At 43.6% G+C, this 12,727-nt stretch overlaps 1 protein-coding gene across 1 annotated transcript in view; it reads left to right on the top strand.

Moving 5' to 3' along the window:
- The window catches only part of mtnr1c (melatonin receptor 1C), a 141,315-nt gene extending 130,201 nt beyond the window's left edge, over nt 1-11,114 (top strand). Inside the window, exon 2 of the mRNA XM_068046975.1 lies at nt 10,258-11,114. Within this exon, the coding sequence (XP_067903076.1) occupies nt 10,258-11,114 (857 nt within the window). The remainder of the gene's footprint in view (nt 1-10,257) is intronic.
- The last annotated feature ends 1,613 nt before the right edge of the window (nt 11,115-12,727 follow it).

Below are 12,727 nucleotides of genomic sequence, written 5' to 3'. Positions count from 1 at the left end.
GACTCCAGCCAGCAGAGGGTTTTCCCCCTGATTCCCATTGATCTCAATTTTTCTAGGGCTCCTTGATGCCATACTCGGTCAAATGCTGCCTTGATGTCAAGGCAGTCACTCTCACCTCACCTCTTGAGTTCAGCTCTTTTGTCCATGTTTGAGCCAAGGCTGTAATGAGGTCAGGAGCTGAGTGGCTCTGGCAGAACCCAAACTGAGCGTCACTGAGCAGATTATTGCTCAGCAAGTGCCGCTTGATGGCATTGTTGATGACACCTTCCATCACTTTACTGATGATTGAGAATAGGCTGATGGGGCGGTAATTGGCCGGGTTGGACTTGTCCTGCTTTTTGTATACAGGACATACCTCGGCAATTTTCCACATTGCAGGGTAGATGCCAGTGTTGTAGCTGTACTGGAACAGGTTGGCTAGGGGTGTGGCAAGTTCTGGAGCACAGGTCTTCAGTACTATTGCCAGAATATTGTCAGGGCCCATAGCTTTTGCAGTATCCAGTGCCTTCAGTCGTTTCTTGATATCACACGGAGTGAATCGAATTGGCTGAAGTCTGGCATCTGTGATGCTGGGGACTGCAGGAGGAGGCCGAGATGGATCATCAACTCAGCACTTCTGGCTGAATATTGTTGCAAATGCTTCAGCCTGATCTTTCGCACTGATGTGCTGGGCTCCCCCATCATTGAGGATGGGGATATTTGTGGAGCCACCTCCTCCAGTTAGTTGTTTAATTGTCCACCACCATTCACTACTGGATATGGCAGGACTGCAGAGCTTTGATCTGATCCGTTGGTTATGGGATCGCTTAGCTCTGTCTATCGCATGCTGCTTACGCAGTTGGCACGCAGATAGTCCTGTGTTGTAGCTTCACCAGGTTGACACCTCATTTTGATGTATGCCTGGTGCTACTCCTGGCATGCCCTCCTGCACTCTTCATTGAACCAGGGTTGGTCTCCTGGCTTGATGGTAATGGTAGAGTGGGGGATATGCCAGGCCATGAGGTTACAGATTGTGGTTGAGTACAATTCTGCTGCTGCTGATGGCCCACAGCGCCTCATGGATGCCCAGTTTTGCATTGCTAGATCTGTTCAAAATCTATCCCATTTAGCACGGTGATAGTATAACATAACACGATGGACGGTATCCTCAATGTGAATGTGAAGGCGGGACTTCGTCTCCACAAGGACTGTGCGGTGGTCACTCCTACCAATACAGTCATGGACAGAAGCATTTGCAGCAGGCAGATTGGTGAGGACGAGGTCAAGTATGTTTTTCCCTTGTGTTGGTTCCCCCACCACCTGCCGCAGACCCAGTCTAGCAGCTATGTCTTTTAGGACTCGGCCAGCTCGGTCAGTAGTGGTGCTACCGAGCCACTCTTGGTGATGGACATTGAAGTCCCCCACCCAGAGTACATTTTGTGCCCTTGCCACCCTCAGTGCTTCCTCCAAGTGGTGTTCAACATGGTGGAGTACTGAGTCATCAGCTGAGGGAGGGCGGTAGGTGGTAATCAGCAGGAGGTTACCTTGTCCATGTTTCACCTGATGCCATGAGACCTCATGGGATCCGGAGTCAATGTTGAGGACTCCCATGGCAACTCCCTCCCTACTGTATACCACTGTGCCACCACCTCTGCTGGGTCTGTCCTGCTGGTGGGACAGGACATACCCGGGGATGGTGATGGCAGTGTCTGGGACATTGTCTGTAAGGTATGATTCCGTGAGTATGACTATGTTAGGCTGTTGCTTGACTAGTCTGTGGGACAGCTCTCCCAACTTTGGCACAAGCCCCCAGTAAGTAAGGAGGACTTTGCAGGGTCGACAGGGCTGGGTTTGCCGTTGTCGTTTCCGGTGCCTAGGTCGATGCCGGGTGGTCCGTCTGGTTTCATTCCTTTTTATTGACTTTGTAGCGGTTAGGTACAACTGAGTGGCTTGCTCGGCATGTAAGAGTTAACCACATTGCTGTGGGTCTGGAGTCACATGTAGGCCAGACCAGGTAAGGACAGCAGATTTCCTTCCCTAAAGGACATTAGTGAACCAGATGGGGTTTTACAACAATCGACAATGGTTTCATGGCCATTATTAGACTAGCTTTTAATTCCAGATTTTTTATTAATTAAATTCAAATTCCACCTTTTGCTGTGGTGGGATTCGAACACATGTCCCCAGAGAAATAGCCTGGGTCTCTGGGTTACTAGTCCAGTGATAATACCACTACGCCACCGCCTACCCGTACTATGCCACCGCCTAACCATGCGGCTCACATGGCCAAGCCATCTCAAGCGCCGCTGGCTCAGTAGGGTGTATATGCTGGGGATGTTGGCCGCCTCGAGGACTTCTGTGTTGGAGATACGGTCCTGCCACCTGATGCCGAGGATTCTCTGGAGGCAGTGAAGATGGAATGAATTGAGACGTCGCTCTTGGCTGACATACGTTGTCCAGAGCTCACTGCCGTAGAGCACGGTACTGAGGACACAGGCCTGATACACTCGGACTTTTGTGTTCCGTGTCAGTGCGCCATTTTCCCACACTCTCTTGGCCAGTCCGGACATAGCAGTGGAAGCCTTTCCCATGCGCTTGTTGATTTCTGCATCAAGGGACAGGTTACTGTTGATAGTTGAGCCTAGGTAGGTGAACTCTTGAACCACTTCCAGAGCGTGGTCACCGATATTGATGGATGGAGCATTTCTGACGTCCTGCCCCATGATGTTCATTTTCTTGAGGCTGATGGTTAGTACTTTTACAAATTTCAGTCAGTGACCTGCCTGGCAAGAAGGGGGTGGGTTGGAATTGGACACATGCCACCCAATCGAGTGTAAAATTTGGTGGGGTGTAAGTGGAGCATCAGGGCCAAAGCTGGCCCATTCTTGCCGGGTGGGTTAGGTTAAAATAAAGGCATTTGTTCTTCTGGAAAAACCATGAACCTAAAACATCTTACTCTTAGGGGTGTTCCTGTAGTGCCTAAAATCTGTCTATATATTAGCATAACCTGGATGTGTAACAATAGGACCCACTGGTGATCTGAACTGAATATTCATGTCTTTCACTCGTGTACTTCAAATTCTTCAAAGGTAGACTGAGGAACACTGTGAGATATGGATCACTAAATTGTAACAAAATCTCACTTACACCAATTAATTTCTATTCTCCTTTTGTGAATAAGAAAAGTAATATAATCCTGTCCTGGTTAGTCGGTTCTGTCCCAGCAGCTCCATGCTAGAGGAGAAGCAAGAAAGATTTAGCATTTATTTAGCTCCCTGACAATCTCATGTTATCCCAAAGTACTTCATAGACGATGAATTATATTTTGAAGTGCATTCACTGTTGTAATGTAGGAAACACGGCAGTCAATTTGCACATACATGGCCCCAAACAGCATTGAGATAAATGAACAGATAATCTGTTTAAGTGATGACAACAGAGGGATATACTCTTCCAGTGCACTGGAAGAATCCCCCTGCTCTTCTTGGTCTTTTGATTGGTCAGTGAGGGTGATGCACCACCAATCAAATTCAAATGAACAAGCATGCTCCTTTTTTTTTTAAAAGGGTGCACAAAAAAAATGAGGTCTGAATTCTCTGTTGTCATGCTAGGCCCCCACCTGCCAAGAATGAGGCACATTAATTTTGTCATGAACATTGGTTTTAAACTGTTACTGGAATGAAGAAAAGACTTGTTAAACAGATCAGCCATGGCTGGAAAAGACATTTGCATCTTAACAGACAGTGCTTGGAAGGACAAAGGACCATTCCCTGACACATTCAACCCACAATGGACCTTGATCACCAGGTATTGTGTGGAAGAGGTACATTCCAGAGACTGCTAAGGTAATACAATGCAAGACATGGTCGGACCAGTTAGTCACATGACTAACCTGCTTGGCAACCTGGGTTTTTCTGAATTGTACAAAACTGAGAAAGACTTTTTGCTCCTGGACCGAGAAGATCTCTCCTGTCTGCTGCCATCTCTTTCTCACAAGCCTGTGAATCCACTGAAGACACATGAACCCCAAGAGAGAAAAGTCTCCCACAGTGAACAAGGTATAAGAAGAATACTGGGCCCCAACGAAAAGCCAGATCTATCTACAATCAAGGACTCTACAGTGAGCTCGAAGAGCTGTAACAAAAACTCTTTTCTCAAACTTTTTCACTTTTTTTTCTTCTGCTCTTTTCTGTTTCTATTTGCATGTGTGTATCGCATATGCATGCTAGCATGGGTGGGCTGTGTATCTGTAGACGTTAACCGAATTAAAGTTTAAGTTTAATAAATTTCAACTTTTCCTCTTTAAATCTAAGAAAGCCTGCTTGTGTTGGTTTCTTTGCTTTATAATTGGAAAGGGGTGAACAAGGATTCACCAAGGTGGAGCTCAAAACACAGTGTGTTTAAAATAAAACCGTGATATGGTAAGACCAGTTGAAGGCTGAAAGGGAACCCTAGATACCTTTCTCACCTGGTCACAACGCTGTAAACAAAACTATAACATTATTGGCTATGTTAACCATGTACTCCAACCTCTCCAGTCATAAAAGTCCTCAAGCACACTGCAGGCACCACATGCTTGCTCTCCAGGACACCCAGGCACAGACTTAGCTGCAGAGCAGGCAGGTAGTTGGGCTGAACTCAACTACATATAGTCTGGACCTGTTAATGGTGACTTCCATGCTCTTTTTCATGATCTCCTGTTGGGAAGACAGGGCTCAGTTTAACATCTCATCTGAAAGAGAGCACGCCCAACAGTGAAGCATTCCCTTCATGCTGCATTGGTGTGTCAATCTGGATGTTGTGCTCAAGTCCCTGGAGTGGGACTTAAACCCACAATCTTCTGACTCAGTGCTGAGAGTGCTACCAACTGAGCCACAACTGACATCTCGATGAGTTCTAACTTTGGAGGAATTCATTTAAGTTACAATAAATACATTTAATATTAATCATGTCTAAGCGCTTTCCACAATGGAAAAATAATCAAAATGACCAAAACATAGCCCCCATCAAATTCAAAATGGTTCCAAATTTGGAAAAACCGTAGCATTAACTAGTTTGCAAATAAAATTTTTAACCTCAAATTATGCTGCTATCCTTCCTTGACCATTGCCATAACATTGGAAACAAATTGATGTCTACGTTCCATGTGACTGTTTGTGTCAAGAAAGATTGATGAAAAGAAGGGCGATGTGGAACGGGAAAAGTGCAATGAATGGCAGAAAAGTTGCTTTCTGCGTTCGTTGAATCATAGAGTGTTACAGCACAGTAGGAGGCCATTCAGCCCATTGTGACTTTCTCTTCCAGAAAGCTATCTGATTAGGCCTGGTCCCCTGCCCCTTCCCCACAGCCCTGCAAATTTTAAATCTTCAAGCCTTTTGTTTGACAATGCCCCTGTGAAGCACCTTGAGATGTTTTACTACATTAAAGGTGCTATATAAATGCAAGTTGTTATTATTTGTGTTGGTGGAGGACAGACCAAAGCCTTTGACCTGGTCAGCAGATGTGGTCTCTTCAGACGACTAGAAAAGACTGGATGCCCACCAAAGCTACTAAGTATCATCACCTCATTCCATGACAATATGAAAGGCACAATTCAGCATGATGGCTCCTCATCAGAGCCCTTTCCTATCCTGAGTGGCGTGAAACAGGGCTGTGTTCTCGCACCTACACTTTTTGGGATTTTCTTCTCCCTGCTGCTTTCACATGTGTTCAAGTCCTCTGAAGAAGGAATTTTCCTCCACACAAGATCAGGGGGCAGGTTGTTCAACCTTGCCCGTCTAAGAGCGAAGTCCAAAGTACGGAAAGTCCTCATCAGGGAACTCCTCTTTGCTGACGATGCTGCTTTAACATCTCACACTGAAGAGAGTCTGCAGAGTCTCATCGACAGGTTTGCGGCTGCCTGCACTGAATTTGGCCTAACCATCAGCCTCAAGAAAACGAACATCATGGTGCAGGACGTCAGAAATGCTCCATCCATCAATATTGGCGACCACGCTCTGGAAGTGGTTCAAGAGTTCACCTACCTAGGCTCAACTATCACCAGTAACCTGTCTCTAGATGCAGAAATCAACAAGCGCATGGGAAAGGCTTCCACTGCTATGTCCGGACTGGCCAAGAGAGTGTGGGAAAATGGCGCACTGACACGGAACACAAAAGTCCGAGTGTATCAGGCCTGTGTCCTCAGTACCTTGCTCTATGGCAGCGAGGCCTGGACAACGTATGTCAGCCAAGAGCGACGTCTCAATTCATTCCATCTTCGCTGCAGGTGGCAGGACCGTATCTCCAACACAGAGGTCCTCGAGGTGGCCAACATCCCCAGCTTATACACACTACTGAGTCAGCGGCGCTTGAGATGGCTTGGCCATGTGAGCCGCATGGAAGATGGCAGGATCCCCAAAGACACATTGTACAGCGAGCTCGTCACTGGTATCAGACCCACCGGCCGTCCATGTCTCCGCTTTAAAGACGTCTGCAAACGTGATATGAAATCCTGTGACATTGATCACAAGTCGTGGGAGTCAGTTGCCAGCATTCGCCAGAGCTGGCGGGCAGCCAAAAAGACGGGGCTAAAGTGTGGTGAGTCGAAGAGACTTAGTAGTTGGCAGGAAAAAAGACAGAGGCGCAAGGGGAGAGCCAACTGTGTAACAGCCCCGACAAACAAATTTCTCTGCAGCACCTGTGGAAGAGCCTGTCACTCTAGAATTGGCCTTTATAGCCACTCCAGGCGCTGCTTCACAAACCACTGACCACCTCCAGGCGCTTATCCATTGTCTCTCGAGATAAGGAGGCCAAAGAAGAAGGGAGGTCAGAAAGCCGCTAACTGAGCTGTGGTTTTGAGCCAGCAACAACTGCTGCAGAAAGAACAGCTTAAAGTCATTGGCAGGCACTTAGTGTCCAACAGGTAAATGCTCATTTCAATTACTTTTTAATTCAGACTGCAACTGAGCTTGGGGTATGGTTTACTTGCAATTAATTACATGAAATTAATTTTTAATTCCGTCTGCAGCAATTACTTTGCAATAGCCAAAACACTTCAGCTTTGACTACGAGTGTTTTGTATTGCAATTATAATGATTTACAGAAAACGTATGGGGGTTTGATTGCAGACGAACTACAAAGTGGCCCATTGATATAAAATGCTTGGACATCCTGGCTGGAATTGTGTTTTGCAGGTGTTTGCTTACATCTTGCAAAGCTGTGATCATTAAGTTCAGGTAATAAGAAGTTTCTGGAACATCCAATATGATTAAAAGACAGATGCTGACACTCTGTTTACTTCAGTTGAACTGTGAACTGAACAAAACTGCACAAAGATAATATCTGAACCACAGACTCTCTCCCAGCTATCAAAATGATTGTGGGTCGAGACTGTTTTTGAAAGGAAACAATCGAAGAAAATACTTGAGGCTGCAAAGTAGACGAGTGCAGTGTGTAATACAGACATTACAGCAAAGTGTTGGTTTTATGATTGCCTTATTAAACTTTTGTTGGATGATCTGTTGGACATCTCTTTTGAAGTTCATAGGACACAAATGTCCAATAGACAACATATAGAAATGTTTGCTTTCCTCTTATTGCACTGTCATTTTGGGATGTTTTACTTATCAAAGGCACTATATAAATGCAAGCTATTGTCACTGGTTTCCAATTTTTTCAACACTACAAATATATTGACCCCTCAAAAGGAATGAGACCCCAGGCTCCCATGTAAATACTGACCTTCCCACCTCATGCCATCCCAAACTGTTGACAGTGCTGAGAATATTTTATCAGTACATACGGTCAAAAAAATGGCCAGTACTTTCATCTCCAGTGTAAAACTGGAGGTGTAAGATTGGTTAACCCGATCCACCATGCCTGATTTACCTTTCTAAGAGTATAATCGGTGAATGGTGCAATATTGTTATTCTCACGCCTCCATCTTAAAGTTGAGCTGTCTGTCCAATATGTCAGCAAGCCAAAAAATACAAGTACAGAGGTATGGTGACATGACGGGGAGAAATGCAATGGACCCACGCAAGGCCGTTTGAAAATTTCAGCACCACAATTTCAGACCGAGAGAAGGAACCTGTATTTTTATACAACGGCTTTTGCATCTGCAGGATGTCCCAAAACACTTTACAACCAATTAAGTACATTTAGGTGGCAAGTTTTTGAGTTATTTTATGCATTTTTAAAACCGCATGTCGTGTTTTTGAATAATTGGAGAATTTTTCCCAAATCTGTGGAGAAAATTGCTGATTTGTCATGTAGGAAACCGGGCAGCCAATTTGTGTATAGTAAGATCCCACATACAGCAATCTGATCATGGTCTGATAATCTGTTTTAGTGCTTTTGGTTAGAATAATGTGAATGATCTGGCACTACACTTTAGGAAGAATGTGGAGGTACTTGAGAAGTTGCAGAGAAGATTTACCAGAATGATTCCAGGGATGGGGGATTTTAGTTACAAGATGAGGTTGGAGAAGCTGGAGTTGTTCTCTCTGGAGCAAAGGAGGGTGAAAGGTGATTTGAAAGAAATGTACAAGATTATGACAGGTTTATATAAGGTAGACAAAGAAAATACCCCCAAGTAGTATGATCATTCCCTTTTTACTTCTCAACTCTAATTAATCGATTCTGCTTTTTCCCCTCAAGGACATCCTTCCTTTCCAGCACTACAGTGTCTTCCCTAATCAGTACTGCCACCCTACCTTCCTTTTTTCCTTCCTATCTTTTCTGAACACTTTGCATCCGTGAATATTAAGCTCCCAGTCCTCACCATTTTTAAGCCATGTTTCCGTTCTTGTCACTACATCATATTCCCACATGATTATTTGCACTTGTAGCTCACCAATCTTATTCGCCACGCTTCATGCATTTACCTTGTAAGCCTTTGAGTTCCTCGTAGTCCTGCTTAGTCTGCTGCTATCTAATATGGTACTATTTCCTTTTCTAGTGCTATCCAACACTCTGATTCCTTTATGCACCTTATTCCTCCAGTCGACTTGTATTTTCTGGTGTCCCTGTCAATTCAGTTTAAACCCTCCCCAACCATACTAGTGAACTTTCTCGCAAGGACATTAGTCCCAGTCCTGTTGAGGTGCAACCTGTCCCTTTTGAGTCGGTGACTCCTGCCCCAGAATTAGCCCCGATGCCCCAAGAATATGAAGCTGTCATTCTTGCACCATGCCTCAAGTCACACATTGATCTTCCCAATGTGCCTATTTTTACTTTTGCAGGCACGTGGCACTGGAAGTAATCCAGAGATTACTACCTTTGAAGTCCTACTTTTTAACATTCTCCCTATCTCCTGAAAATCTGACCTAGATAGGACCTCAATATTTGCTTTCTCTAAGTTATTGGTATCAATGTGTAGCACTCCCTTCCCCTGCAGAATATTCTGTACCCTCTCTGTGATGGCACCGGGGAGGCAATGTACCATAGGGGAACTCACGATGATGGTTACAGAAATGGTCGTCTGTCCCTCAACTATGGAATCTCCTATAACGACTGCATTTCTACACTTTGCTGTTTCCCCTAGCCTTGCCATCCCCTGTGCAGTCCCTTGTCCATTGGTGCCATGGTCTGGACTGGACTCCTTCTAGGTATCGTCACTCCCAGCCGTCTCCAACAATGGGTACCGGTTTGAGAGTGGCATACACTCTGAAGACTCATGCACTTCCTGCCTCTTCCTACAGTTCGACATGTTCACCCATTTACTATCCTGAACTCTCTCTGCCTGCGGGATAGTCACCTCCTGGAACGTATGATCCAGCATACTCTCAGCCTCCCTAATGCTTTGCAGTGACTACAGCTGGGAAACCCTGAGCTCGAGCTCAAGCAGCGGGAGACCCTTCCTACATATGTGGTTCGTTAAAATCAATGGATAGAATTTCCAATGTGTTCACGAGTGCAAAACTCAATATTGGGAGTGTTAACAACAAAAACATGTACTTTATTGATATAGGTGTTACCGATTAGGCCAGCATTTATTGATAATCCCTAGTTGTCCTTGTGGGATTCCTTCTTGAACTGCTACAGTCTATGTAATATAAAATTATTATATTTTTTTGTTGTTGGAAATTTTGCTTAAATTGTGTTATTGGAAAGGTCCAAACGGATTCATATTCTTGGTTAGCATTGTGTAGCCTTCACACTTTAGATACAAGACAAATCTGTTTGAATCAGCAGTCATTGTCTTTGACTCTCCCTAGCTGGACAACACCATCCATTTAAACTGATGAATGAATTTATTGATTTAAATGCCTTCTATATATTGTCCATTTTTCTTTGCAGGTAACATCTTTGTTGTCAGCCTTTCTGTAGCTGACCTGGTTGTGGCAGTGTATCCTTATCCTGTGATCTTATTTGCCATTTTCCAACATGGATGGAAGCTGGGTGATATTCACTGCCAGGTTAGTGGATTTCTGATGGGGTTGAGTGTCATCGGATCAGTTTTCAACATTACAGCAATTGCAATCAACAGATATTGTTACATCTGCCATAGCTTCAAGTATGATAAGCTCTACGGCTACAGAAACACAATCTTCTACCTGTGCCTGACCTGGATCTTAACAGTTGTTGCAATCATACCAAATTTTTTTGTGGGCTCTTTGCAGTATGATCCTCGTGTATATTCATGTACATTTGCTCAAACAGTAAGCTCATATTATACAATTGCTGTGGTGGTTGTTCACTTTCTTGTCCCCATTGGTGTGGTGAGCTACTGCTATCTGAGAATCTGGATCTTGGTCATCCAGGTAAAACGGCGTGTTAAACCTGACGAGCCAAAGTTGAAGCCCAGTGACTTCAGAAATTTCCTCACCATGTTTGTGGTCTTCGTGCTTTTTGCAGTTTGCTGGGGGCCTCTGAACTTCATTGGTTTAGCCGTGGCCATAAATCCTCTGGCAGTGGCACCGAAAATCCCAGAGTGGCTGTTTGTCATGAGCTATTTCATGGCTTACTTCAATAGCTGCCTTAATGCTGTCATCTATGGACTTCTCAATCAGAATTTCAGAAATGAATACAAGAGAATACTGCTGTCACTGTGCTCTCCAAGACTCTTTGCTGATCTGTCAAAATTTGGAACAGAGGCAAAGACTAAGCCTTCTCCAGCAGTCACCAATAACAACGTAGCAGAAGTGAATGTGTAAGACAGTTTTTGAATGTACTCTGCTTATTTTGATCTTTAGTCATCAGTAATCTCAACAGATTGTCAATGTGCCATACATATTGTTAGTTCTACGTAAAGCAGTGTAATCTACTTTTGTTAATTACTATGTGCCTATAATTTCAGATGTTTCAAATTTTAATTGTGTATGGAAAACAACTGTAGAAATGTTCAGCTTGATGTACAATATGCCTGCGTGATAGGTTATCAGTGTTCTTCATAAATGATAGCTTTGCTCTTTCTTACACACTCAATAACATTTTTATGAAAAGAAATAACTTTATTGCAAATCAGTCTTGTTTGTCTTTATGAGAATTCAGAAAAATACCTAACCCTGGCATATAACATTCCTTTACAGCCCTATTGCAGTAGATACAAGTCCAGATCCAACATGATTGCCTCTTCCAAAAGTAGTTCAAGATATTTTGGCCCAATTTTAACTCTGTCTAAGTGAATGGGTTTTGAGTAGTTAAAATCCACCCCAAATGGCTACATCATTAACCAATAATTCATTTTTAAAAGATAAAGTCAAATTGGAGGTTCGTTGTAATGGACTGGATATGAACTGGGTAGATTTTTAAGGAATTAGAATTTCTTTATTTGAATTAATGAATCAAAATCAGGCATGATTTCCCACCAACATTCCTATTAGAACTCTCACTCTCTGGGAGTACCCTGGTGGGGATTTAGCCCTTGTATCTGCTCCAACTGTTTCTCCTGCCTTTCCTGTATGGCCACCAAAGTGTATTCCAGGGTTCCATTCTTGATTCTCTGGCTATATTACATGATAACTCTAAGCAACATCATTGGAAACAAGGGCTTAACTCAAATGTACTAACAACATCCAGGTTTACCTCTCTACCCCTTGCCATTGATCCCAAAGTTGTTCTCTGACTGCTTGCCCAAACTAAGATCTGAATGGACTAGAATTTTCTCTGGCTAAATGCCAATAAAGCCAAAACCAAAGCCAATGCATGCACAAATCTACCCATGACTCCATCACCTCACTTCCTGCCACCTCAAGCTAGGCACAAAAAACTACAGAGTTTAGATATACTCCTGAATACCTAGATGAGCTTCCTTTGCTACCTTTGATCCATTACCACAATTGCTTTCTTCCTCCTCCATAACACCCATCACTGGCCATAACTTTCTTGCTGCTAAAATACGAAACCAAAATTTAACGATCACAAGGCTCAGTTTTTTCAATAAAATAAAAGCAAAATACTGCAGATGCTGGAAATCTGAAATAAAAACAAGAAATGCTGGAACTACTCAGCAGGTCTGGCAGCATCTGTGGAAACAGAAGCAGAGTTAACGTTTCGGGTCAGTGACCCTTCTTCGGAACCTCAATTTTGCAAAACCTTCAGTTTTTTCAATACCTGTGTTACGACCTCAGTGAGACCGTTAACATTAAAATATGAGATATGAACCCCCAGACCTATTTAAAGAATTACACAAGATTTCACGTTTTCGCACTTCTACTACAACAAATAAACCAAAAGAAATCTCCAATAACTAAACAGTGTTTAGCAAGTAGCTGATACCCCAGATTACAAAGTAAGGTATTTTCTTAACTTATTAAAATACTTGAAA

Source organism: Heterodontus francisci, chromosome 15, assembly GCF_036365525.1.
Source record: "Heterodontus francisci isolate sHetFra1 chromosome 15, sHetFra1.hap1, whole genome shotgun sequence".
Classification (NCBI taxonomy): Eukaryota; Metazoa; Chordata; class Chondrichthyes; order Heterodontiformes; family Heterodontidae; genus Heterodontus; species Heterodontus francisci.
The sequence above is the reverse complement of the archived record's forward strand: the minus strand, read 5'-3'. Positions and strand labels throughout refer to the sequence as shown.